Here is a 16,630-nt window from a genome sequence, read left to right on the forward strand (position 1 = left end):
TAAAAATATTTCTTCTCATTTTACATTTTGTGTAATTTTTTGAGAATTTTATTTTCTATTTTGCTATTTTTCTTTAATTTCTTCTTTTTGCGTGCATTTTAATTAGTTAAAAAATACTTTTGTGCATTAAAAAATTATGAAAAAATTATTATATTATCTAATGATGGTCTCTGATCTATGTTAAGTGACACATCAGCACCATTAGTGTCGCTTCGCTTTTTTGAAACGGAGTTTGTGAAATAGATTAACTTGTAGCGAAAAAATATATAAACTATAAAGGATCAATTTATTACAATAAAATAAATAGATTTTATGAACATCAAAAACAATAGTGTGAATGAATCAACGCACTTTTCTTCCATCGATGCATAACCTTGTTGTTGTTCTTCCTTGCCAATGCAAATCTCTCTTTATTTTTCCCCTTTTTCTAAACTCCATCCTCCACACCCATTAACCTTGTTTTTCTTTTTCTTTGCCAATGCAAATCTTTTTATTTTTTCCCCTTTTTCTAAATCTTCATCCTCCACACCCACTAACGCCCTTGATCTTCTCCTCATGTTTCTCCATACACCATTAAAGCCAATCACTTCTTCCTTTACCCCATCAAATTACTTCCTTTACCCCATCAAATTACTTGTTATTTCAGTAAAAAAAGATTAAATTTTTGTTGTGATTTGAATACGTTTTTCTAGCTAAAGCTTGTTACATAAATTTTCTAATGTGTAATTTTTAATTAAAAAAACAATAATGTAACTCTAAAGGTCATTCTTCACTTTTTAAAGGGGAAAATTAGACATTTATTCATTAATAATATACAAATACATAACATTCTATATGTACTTTAAATTTACTACTTTAAGTTTATAAGAGATTACATTATTTTTAAATTTTGAAAAGATTAATTATTCATGTACAATAACCAAAACCATTTCTAATAACCTTATCATCTTCAATGTATGATTTATGTCATTTTCTTCCTCTAATAACCCAGATGCGCCTTTTTCTTTAAAGATGAAACAAAATATTGGCAAGATTCATAAATTATAAATATAATCTACAAAACAATAAATATTAATATATTGACTAAATCTTTTCTTTATAGAGCTGATGATTGTCACCGCAATTGTTATCCCAAATTTTGCCAACCTATATTGATTTAATGTGCAGACAATAGGCAAAGGAGAAAAAATGGGAGCAAAATCCGCTGTACTAGTTAATAATACCCAAGGAAGTATTATGCTACCATTTGATATATCAGCAAACGTCTATAAATAAACATGGATAAATTCCGTGTACAGCCTACAGTGCCATTCGCCGAGACATGAATAAATCAATATAAACAGCTACTCTGACTAGTCTGTCTAAAACCAAAAATAAAGCAAGAATTCCCATAGATATGTCCCCTATTATATATAATATACAAATTTATGCAACTTATGTGAATCATACAATCGCAGCCTTCATTCAACTATGGTTATTACCTGTCAAAGTTAATCAATAAATTGAAATTGTTAAGTATATAGACTCACCCTGCTGCTACAGATGCATGAGAATAGCTGAGTAGAATTATAGAAACAGAATCTTACCCCTAGGAGTATTCCGGTTCTGGTTTTTATAACCTTTTTCGTGTGGACCCGAGGGAGTCTTTGAGATAATTAATGAGCTCTGGATTCCTTCCAATAGCTGCCAAACCAGAACAACATCAGGCTCAAAATAAATGGCTAAATTTGTTAAAATTTTGAAAATAAAATAAAATCAATAGATGCAAAACTTTAAAACAATCAATTTAAGTTGATGTCAAACATATTCTTACTCTAGATGTTGGCTGGATCTTGCGATTCGATCTACGAGGCTCAAGAACTTCTTCAGAGGTTGATTTAACCGGATTTCCTTTCACAGCCTTTTCCACTTCAACTTTACCCCACCTTCCTTCAGCATGTGCTTGTTTTCCTTTACTTACTCTTGATGTGGGTGGCTTCTTAGTGGGATGAGAATCGGTTGAAGATGCACGTGAGGAATTTGAGGTTTGTCTTGCTCCTGAGGTTTCAGAATAGGATGCCCTTTCCCTCTGATTTTCACGCTGAGAAGCATTGTTGACGTGACTTGAAGAATCCCTTGTCCTTTCTGTACGACTTGTCAAATCATGGTTACGAGAGCTTGACAAAGGTTTTTGTTTTGATGGGATCACTCTACCCAAAACCTGTGGCTTTCCAGACTTAGAAGTGGGCTTGCAGTCAGCTCCTAATTTTTCTTTGGTGTCTTTTATTGAACTATTTTTCCATCCGCTTGATCTTGAAGCATGTGGCATCAAAGAATCTGCAATCTTATCTGAATCGTTTCCATCAATAATCCTACTTGTCCCCCCTGCAACATAATGTTTGCTTACTTCCATAAATTTCTTTTTCTTCCCCTGTTTAGGAACTCCGAAGATCACTTTTGGTCCTTCTTTTTGAAGACCAGACCTTGCCAATCTGTGTGCATCTGAGTTCTTTTCATTCTTGATGTTCTTACCAACATTGAACACTTTATGATCTTCATTCAAATTAAGTAATCTCAATTCACTGGGATTAGCTGATTCTGAAGCATAAGTGCCTTTTAAGGTCTTGTCTTTTCCCTTTACAAGTTCTTGTGCAGGACTTCCTAACTTAGTCCGTTTTTCGCGCGGTGCAACACCCTGCAATCAAAATGCACAGTTCAGTACAGAAGGCACTGCATCAAGTTAAAACGTCAGAGTTTGCAAACAAAGTACCTCATTGGTGGGACTGTCATTTGCTCCCACATTAGGAGACTCAACCCAATTCCCATCATTCCAAATGAGGGATGAACGGAGATACCAAGCTTCAACAACTAATTTTTCTCCACTTGCTGCAGAAAACCAAATAGATTATGTATTTCCAAGAAGCCGGTTAAAATTAATGGCTAGTTAGATAACTTCAATACCTGGGAATTGGACAGTATATGTTTTATCTTTCTTATTCCTTTCTGCAATAATTCCTTCTCGCCAACTAATAACAAAAATAGCTAAATTAGAGGTAACTGCTATATCAAAATATAGACGTAATATACGAAATACATCATTATTATAAAAGGAAATACACAGCTAAGGTGCAAAACCAAGCAGCAAGACCGTTATTAATTGGTCAAGCTTTGCAGCTATGAAGTTTATGTGAGACAAAAGCTAATAAATAGGATGAGTCAAATCAGCAAAACCTTTTAGTGTGTGCAATAAAAGATCTGATTTATTTGTCTTATCTAAATATCACCCAGAATGGTGGGTAATATGTATCAAAAACATTTCACGATTACCACTTTCCCTTTAAAAAAAACACAGTTACCCATCCCAACAAAAAATTGGAACTAAATCACATCCGGTGTAAATGTTAGATTAAGGCCAAGGAGATAAAATTATGGAGTATAAGGGTCAGTTTCTATCTTGCAGTCATTCATTGAAACAACACGTTATCTTTCTAGCATAGAATATAAAAACAAAAAATATACCTTTCTTGTATCCAAGCATCAACTTTATCGCCAATGGACCAATAATCCACCATAGCTGCTCTCTGTCTCTTCCTTGTCCCTTCATTATGAAAACTGGCAAGAGAATGAGCAGCACGTATTCTAGGGGGTTTATCTCCCTCATCTTCAAGTGAAACCCATTCCTTTAAAGGCCCTGCACCTTTGAAACAATGATTTTTCTTCTTATTCACATCGAAAGAGTGCTGCCTATATTACACAATTATATAAAATCTTCATTTGAAATGACCAGTGACGAGCATCATACTGATAATTTTATAAAACAAGTTATATCCAACATGCTTGATTTAAATTCAAAACCTCAATTGTGAATTTATGGACTAAACCTACGACAAAACAATCTTCAAAAAATATCAAAATGAGTTATAAGATCTTGTCTATGAACTTTTACATTCAGATGTAGTATTATAGAGGATTCCTGAGTTGAAGTGCACACAAAGCCCAACATTGACTCTTGCAAATTTTAAAAATCAGAAAACAAAACCATGTAGTTTGTCTTATTGATCAAATAGTAATTAATGTATTTCATTCTCATCAATGAACAAGTATGCATAAGTTTGACCAACCTTCATCAGCTACAAGCCTGTTGTAGCATACATATGCTTTACCATCTTTCATACTTAATAAATTGGCTGTGAACCATGCTGCTTTAAATCCCTTTCCATCTTTAAAAACCTGATACATACAATTGCTTCAGTTAGCCAAGAATGGATACTAAAAACCAGAACGGTAGAACCTAATAATCACCAAAGTTGTACAAATAACCCAAAAAAATCAGCAGTCATGAATCTAACTACATTAACTCAATCACTAAAAGAAAGGAAAAAGTTTATTAAAACAACCTCTACATGTGAGCCCTCTTTTATGCTATTCTTCTCCAGATTTTCGGGTCCATTACCGTCAGTCAAAGAAACCTGTAATTCAGTCACAGATTCGGGAAGCACGTCAATGGGATTGACTAAATTAGAAACCCTGCGGCCCCTTGATCCATTTGAACTATTTTCATCAACTGATCTCATATGGTCCAGTGACGTCTCATTATGCACCTTCTGAAAGGGTGACTCCTCAATCGCGGCAATCCGCTTCCCCATTTCCATAGATGAGGTATCTCTGTTAGATATTTGAGAGGTTTCTGGTCTGTCTATATTGTCAACATTCATCGGACCTCTACCCGTGGCTTTAAATAACCCAACTTGCTGAGAAGACTCTTGGAATGCTTTCCAATAACCCTCTGGACCAGCTTCTACCAAGTCACTTAATGACAAAGGATCACCCATTGTAACAATCCTGCCAGCCTGTGAAACAGCTTCTGCTGCCAGCTCAGCAGCCTTCACAATAGCATCCACATTTTCAGCTCGTTTTCTGGCAAATGAAGCAGCTTCCACTCTCCTTCTTGAAGCCTCCTTTGCAGCACCGATAATAGAACTAGAGCTATTGATTCCACTTGCACCCTTTAAGATGGAAGCAGGGGTTGCTTTTCCCATGTTACTCATACCCTCGGAAAAATAAGTTCTGCAAGAACTCTCATGACCAGAAAAGATCAATGCTTCATCAGCCATCAGTTTTGCTTGCAGTGCAGCATTTGACGCAACATTGGCAGCTGCAGCTGCTGCCTTTGCAACAGCCGCAGCTGCTGCAGCTGCAACTGCTGCAGAAGCTAATTTGGCCTCAATATCTGAAGCCAATCCAGAATTTTTTTGCTTATCCAACTGTTTCCATATCTCCATGCTATGATTCACCGCAGCGGCAGAAAGAGTAGAAGCTTCTTCTGCATTTATCCTTGCCTCCTCAATTTTTGTAAGAGACTCATCTGACATAATCCTTTTCTCAATATTCCAGCCACCTTTGAGGCGATCAGCCAGAGATAGAGGAGATACAGACTCAACTGATTTTTCAACAGTAGTTACTGGCACATTCACAACAGGGGGTTCAGTGGCGTTAGCAGGAGATATATGGTTGCTGACAATAGGAGTTGATACTAGGTGTGACTGCAAATGCATACTCTTATGGCCGAGATCCTCAGACTCTGTTGTAACCTTTTTCCTTTTTTTGGACTTCGGATCACAAGATTGTCGGGCAGATGATACAGTCGCATTGCTTGTATTAAACAGAGGAGTAGTTTGCAGAAATACATTTTGTAGACCTACATTAGAAGCTTGCAGATTAGGAGGGACATTCTTAATGCTAGAGGAAGAAGGTGCAGAAGTTCCTTTGATTGAACTGGATTTAATTGTATCTGTGACAGGTGATGCAGAGAGATAGGAACTGTTATCAAGAGCAGGAGTAGAAGAAGCAACCCATGGTCCACGAAGGGGGGATTGGGATATCCTAGATGTATTATGCCCAAGGAAGTTTCTCAGTGGTGGAGTTTGATTAGGATGCAATGAAACAAGTGCCTGTGAGGGAGACGGTAAACTCCAAAGGGGAGATGACAGGGGAATGAAAGGGTTTACAATGGTTGGAGTGCTCATGCTACTGGCTAGGCCAAGAGGGGGGGTGATACCCTTTCCTTGCAGTTCGCTTTGCTTAACTGCCAAATCAGCGGTTCTAGTACCTGCAAAATAGTTACACGATGTGAGACCAGAGGGAAATCTAAACACATATGTAAGTACATATTATAAATATACCAGATAGTGATTGCAGTGGTGTGTCTGAGTTAGTTGGATGAGACTTATGGCTCCGCTGCCTTTCCAAGCAGGAAGACCAGGCTTTCTCCCAAAAGTTCCGTCCACCATCTAAATAAACAATTTCTAGGAGCTTAATACTTTGTTGCAAGCAAGAAAAAAAATAAGTAAAGAGATCATGGTTTTGAGGGGGGCAAAAACCTGCACCGCCAAAAGCCGATAACATATAGGCCTCCTCAGGTACTATGCCTTGACTGCAGCAACATCAATAAGAAAAATGATCAGCACAATTGATCATCATACTGGTGAGTATAGCACAACTCATGCTGCCTAAACAAAATCCTATCACATAAAGACGCAAACAGGCTTTGGATTCAGATAACAGTTATTAGAAGTTGGGAACACCATAGAAGATAACTAAGGTTCAACACCAAATCGTAGTAAGTAATATTAAAATATAAGAGTTTAATTTTAAATTAAAATCAAAGAAAATCAATAGTAAATGGTAAAATAGTAAAACCCATAATAATGGCTATTTTTACCAGACATTAGTTAAAATTTTGAGATAAAAATAAAAATTACAGAAGAGAAAGAAAAAACAATCTTACAGCTGAACTTTTTATAGTTCTCAACGATTCTAAGATCGGTTAGGAACAGAATGCTTTACTGATTCTAAGATCAGTTTGGAACAGAATGCTTGACTGATTCCTAGTTCAACTTGTAGGATCAACTAGTCTGGTCCAATTTTTAACACCGAGGGCTATAAGTGTGTAGGGGAACGGATGAAAATATAATATTCATAAGCACACTTGCACATCATATCTAAGTAACCATAACATTTAAATGAAAATAACAGCCAACATTAGAACTCACATCAAAGCTCCATATACAAAGATCTGTGCACGTAGCTGTACTTGTTGAACATCCATAAAAGGCTGTTGAAACATAACAGACGGAGAAGCAGAGGTATTCAAATCTGAAAATGGCTTTGTACTGATGGAATCAATTTTCCTATACTGATGTGCCTCGTTGGATTGCATCAGCTGGAAACCAGAGGATGGGCTCAGAGGTACACTGGTTGATCTGTCCCCTTTTTCTGACCGTTTTGCTGGAGTCTTTCCTTTGCTTCCTTTTCTAGATGATTCCTTTCCAGCAGTCTTATTAGGTGTTCGCCTGGTTTTATGTTCAGGTGTACCTTTAGAAACACTTTGTGCTAAATCACCATCAGGTATTAGTGGACTTCCATGAGATACAAGTCTAGCTACATTCGGTTTGGGAGTACCTAATTCAGAAGCCAGCGGAGATTCTGCTACAACCTTTAAAAATAAGAGGAGAAAAAAGAATAAAATAAGTCAACTAGATCAATTCATAATGAAAAATACAAAATGTATTTTACAATGAATTTTTCAATAAGCTGTAAATAATGGAAAAGTAACACGGATTACCACCGAGTCTTTGTTGGCTACAATAACAGGAAAGGGACCCCTCGCACCAGCTTTTGCTCCTATTGGGGTCCAATCTGTAACGTCTTTTTTGGACGAATTTGCCACAAGACCTACATCAGGAACTACACTTCTCCCATCTTTAGATACATCATGCTTATTATACGGAGGATTGGCAGAACAACCTTCAGTATGCAACTCATTGTGAGGATCAAGTATAAACAATTCAGCACATGGTTCAAATTCAAACATACTATATTTTCAACAATTGTACTAACATGAGATGGGTCATGGGGGTCATTCTCAAACATACTATATCTCTGCTTTTTATTATAAGGCGTTTTGATAGTTTCACGGGTATTAAGAAATGTAATGATTGTTGTATGAAAAGAGATAAATTATGAAGGATTTTACAAAATTGCCCTTCCTTAATGATATGGGAAAGATAAATTTTAAGAGTTGAAAAAGGATAGAGTAATAAATACTTAAAAGTATAAGGGTCATGCTAACAAGTGCCCCTGGGGCACTCTTTAAGGATACTAAATAAAGAAAATATTCTTTACAAAAGTTAATATTTCAATTTCAAATGCATTTTCAATGCATTGAATACATGCATTTTTATAAAAATTTACCACTTTAATTACTTAAAGAGTGCCCCAGGACACTTGTTAGCATTTCCCAAAATATAATACTAGGAAAAATAACATTAATGATTCATTGGTATTGTAAAACAACTTCTTAGTATTTTGGTAAAAAAAAATCCCAATAAAAAAGGAGGAGGGGGTATAAATTATAACATTTTCCAATGTTACACCCAGAAGTTAATATGTTATATGCATACAGCAAGCAGAAACAAGAGTAAACAAGAAAAATCAAGAGCAAATCAAAAGGTCGACAATTGATCGGGAATAAGATGCTACAACCACATTCACATGCACTAACCATAAATAAGGTGTCAGGCTTAATATGTGTAACAAGATGCTCTAACATTCAAGAATAGTTACATGTTGACATTGTGTTCTTAAAGGTGCACAAAGCACTATCAGTAAACAGTCATTAACAACTGATTACACCTAAAAAAAAACTATAAAATTGGAAAGGAATCACAAGAATATATTAAAGATTACCTGATAATTTCGAGTATGGCTTGTCATGATGCTCTTGTATTGCCTCTTTATCATCCTTAATAAAAGAAACAGTAACCTCATTGCCCTGTTTCTTTATTGGTTCACATAGAACAGCAACCACACTAGACTCTTTTGTGCACTCGTGATCAACGCTTTGTATTTCTTGAGGTTCACCAATACTTTCAGTAGCACTAGTATCCAGAATATGCAGAGAGCTGTTGTCTGCCTCCCATGATATGTGACCAGTATTGTCGGATTTTTTTTTATTGTCGTTTCCAGCAACAGTACAAGGATCAACTTCCAGTTTAGAAAACCCAACAGGGAGAGAAATGCCTGCTTCCTCAACTATTTGGGCTTCAAAGTCTTCCTTTTCATCAACAGAAGCAGAGTCAACATGCTTCATCCTTTTAAGCTCGTGAACATCTGTAAGGAAAATGATAAACCAGAGAGAGAAATCTGAGTATCTTGTGGAGTGAAACTGATGCAATGATTCACCTAAGCTTTCAGTAAGGTACGCAGATTACTTATTTATAGGTCAAGCCTTAAGAAGCTCAATATAGTGTCAGAATATGCCAATCAGCATATTATATTACTAGTAACTTACTACAGACTAGTTATTAAGCACGCAATACACAATTCTGCTAGGAGGTACAACATATACTGTCTTTCAGGATGTTGAATAAATACTTTCTAACAAATATTTTGAACCTGAAAAATAAGATGCAAAAAAACATTGAAGATAAACCCTAAAACAAGATAGATATTTTCTAATTTGAAATATACCTGAACTATTGATGGGCATGACATCAACTGACACTGTGGAGGTTTCCACGCTACATGCACCAAGAGATGATGAACAAACTCCCCCGTCAGCAAGATGAGATTGATCAACATCACAATGAACTGTGCTCAAATCAAAAGGAGCCTTTTCACTCCCTTGGCCACTGACAGAAATGGCTTGACAAAAAAATTTATGATCACCCTGCTTGTTAGATTTGTTGTTTTCACACATTGGAGTTGTCTCACCCAAAATACAAGACTTAGTAGAAACCACTGTATTGGAACTGAAAAAACTTGCTCTGTCATCACTATTGCCTTCGCTAACTACAAAAGTCTTTTTATCCACCACAGCAAACATAGATGCATCTGCCTTACTTGACAAATCATCTGTATCCATCTGGTTACCAATGTTTAACAACTCTTTTTCCTTAGAAACATTGCTCTCGACAAGTGTCTTCTCAATTGTAACCGTATTCAGATGATAATTAGGACAAGTTCCACAATCAGAACTACTGACCTCAATTCTATGCCCCTCAGAACTAGAATCATCTTCTACGGCAATCTTTGGTGTGTCACTTGTACTTAGTGGAGATTGATCATCCATCAGAGGACCTTTAACCAATAAAGCACCTTTATTTGCATTCCCTTGAGATAAATCTTTAAAACATGCATCTTCCCCTTCAGAACTAGAATCATCTTTTATTGCAATCTTTGGAGTATTGCTTGTAATTGGTGCAGATTGATCACCCGCCACAGAATCTTTAATCAATAATGTGTCTATATTAGCATTTCTCAGGGAAAAATCTCTAAAACATGCATCTTCACTTCCTCTTTCTGTTTTCTGCAGGTTAGAAATATCATTAGATACAGTGTTCAAGGATTTCTCTGAAGTACCTATCCCAGTCGCAAGGCCTTCAACTACACTCACACATTCCAAAGTGTCTTCTCCGTGGATTAAACAAAGTGGATTATCAGACTGATTTGATTCACCCTCAACCGCGCTGATATCTAAAGTTTGAGTGTCAACATCAAAATTTCCGTTCTTCACGCAAGACTCCAAATCCAGCTTACTAGTTTGTGTTTGTAAAGAACTTTGGTTGTCATCACCGGTACCAACTATTTGATTTAGCGTATTTTGAATTTTTAACACTTCACAAGTAGAAGGGATATTCACTGTAGATGCCTCATTCATATTAGTCGTCGCCACAGACACAGATGACTTATCATTAGTTTTTTCATGGAGAAAAGTATCAGCGGGAGTTTCAACTTTCATTTGGTTTGTATCATCATATTTACCATCAGTGAAGAGAATCCCCCCAGACTCGGGTAAGTCAATATGACGTTGCATATCAGGTGGTTCCATATTATTTAAACTTCCATCTATTGATGGTTCGCTTTCACGGCCTTGGGAAATTCCGGCCAGAGACTGCTCCATTTCTACATCCTCTTTTGATCCGGATACGTTTTCATGAATACAACTAGGCGGCTGTGTATCAGCAACATCATCTTTAAACTCAATTTTCTCATCAGCTTTCAGAGAGGGATCCATTTGGTTGACTAAGCATGCAAGTTCATCACAGGCATCTGATTCCTGTATAACACCTTCTCTAGGGACAAATTCCTCCTGTCCAACAGATTTTAGTAGCATCTCAACAGATTCCGAGGAAGTCGCCTCAGACCAAACATTATTATGCCTTGATATAGAGCAAGTTTCAGCTTCAGTTGAATTGAACTCTACGCCACTACTTACCCGGGAGTACGCGTCAATCCACTGATTATCTGCGTTACTTTCAATGCCAAGGAAAACTTCAGTATCAACCAAACTATCAAACCTTAAATGACCTTGGAGGCTTTCATCATAATCAAACTTGGGGAGAGCATATGGTCTTAAAACTGGAGGAAATTTGGTACTCCCTTCACCAGCTAAATTGAGATTCTGGCTTTGATAGTCATTGTCATCATAATCCATGAGTGTATCCCTTAAACATACAAGTGAATCAGACTAGAGAAACGCTATCAGAAACTTTCATAAACACACACTATCAAAAATAGAATTGTATTGTATTACACTGTGAGAACCCTATATCCAAAACCAAAAAAAAGTTGGACATGAAAGTACCAGAATAATAAAGTCTAGAGATGCTACCTCCCTCCATTCGGCGAGGAAATCCAGCTTCTTTCGGTTTCACCTATTCTTCAATCATCTACTGCATCAACAACTAGTTCATTGTGAGCGTAAAGTGAACATTCAAACAAAATTTTGATTGAAAAAAATAATAGAATAGTGAAAAGGTGGATGATACCTCGGCGGTGGTTTATTGAGTTCCGGCGGATGGAATTAGGGTTCCGGCGAGGAAAGGGAAAGGGCGGTAGATGGAGTAGAGAAGTGAGAGAAAAGTAGAAATGGAAATGACAGAACGGAAAGAGAGAGTGTGTGGGTACTTGTTCCGAGTTCCAAGTGGAATTTATATTTATTTTGATAAGAATAGATTCATTTATTTCGAATTTTGGCCTTTTTCAACATAGGGAAAACGTGTAAACAGGTGTCCAAATTATAAAGGCAGGGTTCATTTCCTCGTACATCCACTCGCCGCACACAAGTTTTTTTTATTTAATCATTTTAAAGAGGGTTAATAGTAATTTACCCCCTGTAATGTTAGCGAATTTTGTTTTTGCCTCCTCCCTACCTTTTGGCAACGGTTTTTTCAAAAAAAACGTTGCCAAAACCTGCCTTGGCAACCTGCCTTTGGCAACGCTGACATAGAATTTTTTTATTTAATTATTTTAAAAATTTATTTTAAAATTTTTAGGCCTTTAGCCTATTCATAGCCAAAGCTACTTTATTTCAGACCAGAACCTTTTAAATATTCTAGTTTGTTTAATCAATATATACACCAAACTTTTCTATACATAAAACGATGTGGGACTAAATGAAATATATGGTTGTGGCAATTTGCTTCCTGCTTCCTTCTTCTTATCTTGCAGATCGTTATCATCATCACGAATCAACAATTTTTCATCTTTGGCCTAGACGATTTGAATGCTTCTTTTTATGCATGTATATATCTTCATGAATCCCGACACAAGTATGTTGTGAAAATGATTAGAGGATCCAGTGGCGGTTTTTCAATACCAAGCATCTTTTACGGTCTAGCACAGAATTTGTTAATGGTTCACGCATGTGTATTACGAGTTGATTTCGAGAAATCTCTTCATGACAATGCTTCCGAAAAAAGGTTCGTGTGACCCAGTTGCTCTGCTAGAGCTGCCTCATGCTATGCATGCATTTAATCAATTCTCTTCAAGTGATAAACTAAACTTGGTGAGTTTTATACATATGCATTTTCCTCTTATCACTCCTAACCATATGTATGTTCCTATTTTTTTCCTTCTCTATTTATCTTAACACAAACTCTCCACAATATAGGCTTAAACAACACACATTCAGATTGTCCCTTTGAGTCCACCTTCGCATTAGGGATCCTATCACACACAAAACATTTAGGGAGTATCATAAACAGTTTATTTTGTGTAGGAAAAGCAACCATGGGCGCACATGATGGAGATGGAATTGGACTAGTTGTCATAAACAACATAATTTGAACCAGAACTATTATCCATGGAAGTAGAATCCATACTCATGATATTTTGCAAACCAAAGAAATTGTGAGTATTACTGTTATTGCTATTTTCTAATTGTAGCTGTTGATGATGAATATGATCAGTAGTAGTATAAGTATTATGATCATCATAATCTTGTTCTTGTATTAATGTTGTAAGTATTAATGTTGTAATTGTATGTTGTTGGTCTTGTAAGGGTGTTATTGTTGGAAAGAAAGAGCATACCAATTAGCTACTGCATAATTATTCATGGAGGGGAAAATCAGTTTCCATTTAGTTCCACATCGTTTTGTGTATAGAAAAATCAGGTGTATATATTGATTAAACAAACTAGATGATTAAAAAAATTATGGACTAGAATGAAGTAACTTTGCAATTGATGGGCTAAAGGCCCAAAATTTTCATTTTAAATATTTGAAATAAATCTTTAAAATAATTAAATAAAAATATTCCATGTCAGCATCTTTAAAATAATTAAATAAAAATTTTGTGTCAGCAACGTTAACGGACACCTCAGCAACGTTAGTAACACATCATCCGTTTTGGAACGGAATCTGTGAGGAAGGGTAACGTTGAAGATGTTTGGTAACTTAAAGGACTTATTTGTAGCAAAAATAAGATAAAGGACCAAATCGTTACAATTAAATAACTTAAAGGACCCTAGAGGTAATTTAGCCTTTTTTCTAATAACTAGACTAGATTGGAAAAAAAATGAGACGGACAAAACAAATTGAGATTGATCTAAACCAATTAAATCGATTAATTAAAAAAAACTATAATAGTAAAGAAATCTTCTAAGCCAATTTCATCTTTCAATAGGTAAGTGTACAATCACTCTGGAGGATGTTTACATGTTGTTTGGTCTTCTGATTGATGGGAAGGTTGTTAATTAATGAGAGTGCCCAACATGCAAATGAACTATGTGATAAGGTACTGGGGGTAGATATGATTGAGGCGGACCAGAATTCGAGGGGTCAAGGTATCAATATTAAGACCTTTAAAGAGTATTATGAGTTTATTAAGTTGGATGAGAATTCAACCGAGGACAAAATTTTCCTTAAAACAAAGTGTTATCTTATGATATTGTTTGGTAACCTCATAATACTCTTATCATTGGGTTTGATGTAGGATGCTTACCTTTTAAGTACCTAGGGATCCCTTTGGAGAGTAAGAGACTAACTAATAATCAATGTTCAATGTTGGTAGAGAAAATTGGGAAGAAAATCAACCACTGGTCAGCTCAGATGCTTAGCTATGCAGGAAGGTTGCAGTTGATTAATAGTGTAATTTTCAGCACTGCTAATTACTGGCTACATTGTATTCCCATACCTAAAGGAGTTACCAAGAAAATGGAGAGCATGTGTCGAACATTTTTATGGACTGGCAAGGAAGTAAACTCTAAAAGGGCACCAATTGACTGCAACAATTGGTACCACATGCTCGTGGATTCTGCGGGCAGTTCTTAATCAAAGGCACGAGGCTCAAGAGTTGGGAATCTGGCATGATGCTGTAAATGAGGGAAAATTCTGCAAGAAGAAGTTTTATCATGGACTCTGCAGTAACACACAACCAGTCACTTGGAGGAAAATCATGTATGGTAATGAAGCTCGTCCTCGATCCATTTTCACGACATGGATGGCATGCCATTGAAGATTTGCAACTAAGGATCGGTTAGCTCGTTTTGAAATTCTGGATAATGTTGCGTGTGTGTTTTGTAGAGGTGATGAGAGTTTGCAGCATTTATTGTTTGAATGCAGAGAAATGAGCACCATTTGGCAGGAGATTCTGAAGTGGATGCAAATAGATCATATGCCTCAGAGATGGGATCAATAGATCGCTTGGTTGGAGCACAAGAGTAAGAAGAAGGACTGGAGTACTAGCTTGTTGAAAACTGGTTTCTCTGAAACTGTTTATAGATGTTGGCTGTATATGGATGAGAAAATATATAGGAAAAATGATAGCAATACTAATGGCAAGAATGTGTATAGTGAGATCATAGATAGTATAGTCAATAGGATGTGGAGGAAACCTGAATATAGAGGGAGGATTGCTCCTCTCCTTTTGTGAGGTTTTTGTTTTGTTTGGTGCTCTTGGAGCCTAGTTGGACCCTCTGGGTCACTATGTAAATATTCTTTTTGGAAATATATATAATTTCTTATTCTTCCAAAAAAGGGTTAATAGTAGTTTACCCCCTGTAATATGAGCGTGTTTCGGTTTACCCCCCACCGTTGCCAAAGGCAGGTTTTGGCAACGTTTTTTTTGAAAAAATCGTTGCCAAAAGGTAGGGAGGGGGGAAAAGCAAAATTCGCTAACATTACAGGGGGGTGAACTACTATTAACCCTCCAAAAAATTGTTTGGTAACCGCTTATTTCCAGAGTCGACAGGTAACACTATCAATTTTTTTATTTAAGTTTGTTTGACAATATTAATAAGATTAAAAAGTATAGCTGGGGGTCCGCCGTTTTGGCAATGTTGTATCAATCTCTCTATAAGAACGCCAAAAACAATACTTGCATGTTTTGTAGATGCACGTTCTTACTCCAAGTATAGGGTTGGTGGAGAATGCCCACACTCACCCCTGCAAACGACGACAACTGCACATTCCCTTATGCAACAATGTAAGTTTATAACTCTATTTTAATTTTCTCGCTCTTTTCTAGAAAAAAATTAGAAATAACATGTTCCCACTTTTTTCGTTTAAGGTTTTGTGGTATAAGGTTGGAATACAGCAAGAACCCGAGGGAGAATATTTTGTTGTATCGACAACTTTTGGATCACCTGCGACCTCAAGATGTATAACCACTAAACTTTTTATGAATCATATATGTATTACCAACGATATTCCAAATAATATATTGTATTCTTTTTTCCTATGCAGTTTTATAGGAGATGCACCAGACTGACCATGTGAAACTCTAATTTGGCATGCGTGGAGAGATTCCGATTCCCCCAACTGATTTGGGCGAATGTCATATCAAAATAGTGAATCACCAATGGGATGTCTAAGATTGGAAATCATTTGCACCCGAATTTTGTCAGATGTGGAAGGAACGCCGTCGATTTGTTCTTCGGTTCCCTATTTCCCCATTTCCAATGCATCCAACTGAAAAATACATGAGTTGGTATAGATCGGTTACAATCCCTGAAATGTGTGTGTATGACCCGTACTACTTGCACGACCCTCACCAACAATTACACAACTAACAACCACCCTAACAACGCCAATAAAGTCATCAACACCAACAAAACCAACCAAGCCAACAAAGTCAACAATGCTCATACCAAATTCAGTACCAACACCATCCGACCTCCGAACACCAATATCTATACCCTTACCAAACAGATTATCAAACTCTTTACCAACAACAACCATATGGCTACACCCAACAACAACAACAAAGTCAATACTCCCAATGCCACGAGTCGGGCCTCTCCATATTCCATCCTAGCCCCGACATGAGCCTAGATAAGGAATACGACCCAAGCGACTCAATAATCACG

The 16,630-nt window shown here is 36.6% G+C and overlaps 1 protein-coding gene across 1 annotated transcript; it reads right to left on the minus strand.

The window, feature by feature from the left end:
• Nucleotides 1-1,232: 1,232 nt before the first annotated feature.
• On the minus strand, nt 1,233-16,502 carry LOC131638467 (uncharacterized). The gene is made up of 15 exons (XM_058909027.1): nt 16,267-16,502; nt 9,511-11,486; nt 8,728-9,150; nt 7,604-7,785; nt 7,032-7,474; nt 6,360-6,412; nt 6,162-6,269; nt 4,377-6,088; nt 4,101-4,209; nt 3,499-3,676; nt 2,941-3,005; nt 2,750-2,865; nt 1,814-2,674; nt 1,587-1,683; nt 1,233-1,481 (listed from the first exon to the last, which is right to left on the minus strand). The coding sequence occupies exons 1-15, from the start codon at nt 16,500-16,502 to the stop codon at nt 1,465-1,467; spliced, it is 6,576 nt and encodes a 2,191-aa protein (XP_058765010.1). The 3' UTR covers nt 1,233-1,464.
• Between the last annotated feature and the right edge of the window lie 128 nt (nt 16,503-16,630).

This window comes from Vicia villosa, unplaced genomic scaffold, assembly GCF_029867415.1.
Source record: "Vicia villosa cultivar HV-30 ecotype Madison, WI unplaced genomic scaffold, Vvil1.0 ctg.002318F_1_1, whole genome shotgun sequence".
Taxonomy (NCBI): domain Eukaryota; kingdom Viridiplantae; phylum Streptophyta; class Magnoliopsida; order Fabales; family Fabaceae; genus Vicia; species Vicia villosa.

What these genes read in the sequence shown, in the direction of transcription:
- LOC131638467 (XM_058909027.1), bottom strand. Translation starts at nt 16,502, where the DNA reads ATGGTTGTTGTTGGTAAAGAGTTTGATAATCTGTTTGGTAAGGGTATA. An exon ending in AAGAGGGCTCACATGTAGAG is followed by an intron (nt 4,210 to 4,376) that starts GTTGTTTTAATA and finishes TGTATGTATCAG; the next exon opens with GTTTTTAAAGATGGAAAGGG. An exon ending in AGATCCAGCCAACATCTAGA is followed by an intron (nt 1,684 to 1,813) that starts GTAAGAATATGT and finishes CTGGTTTGGCAG; the next exon opens with CTATTGGAAGGAATCCAGAG.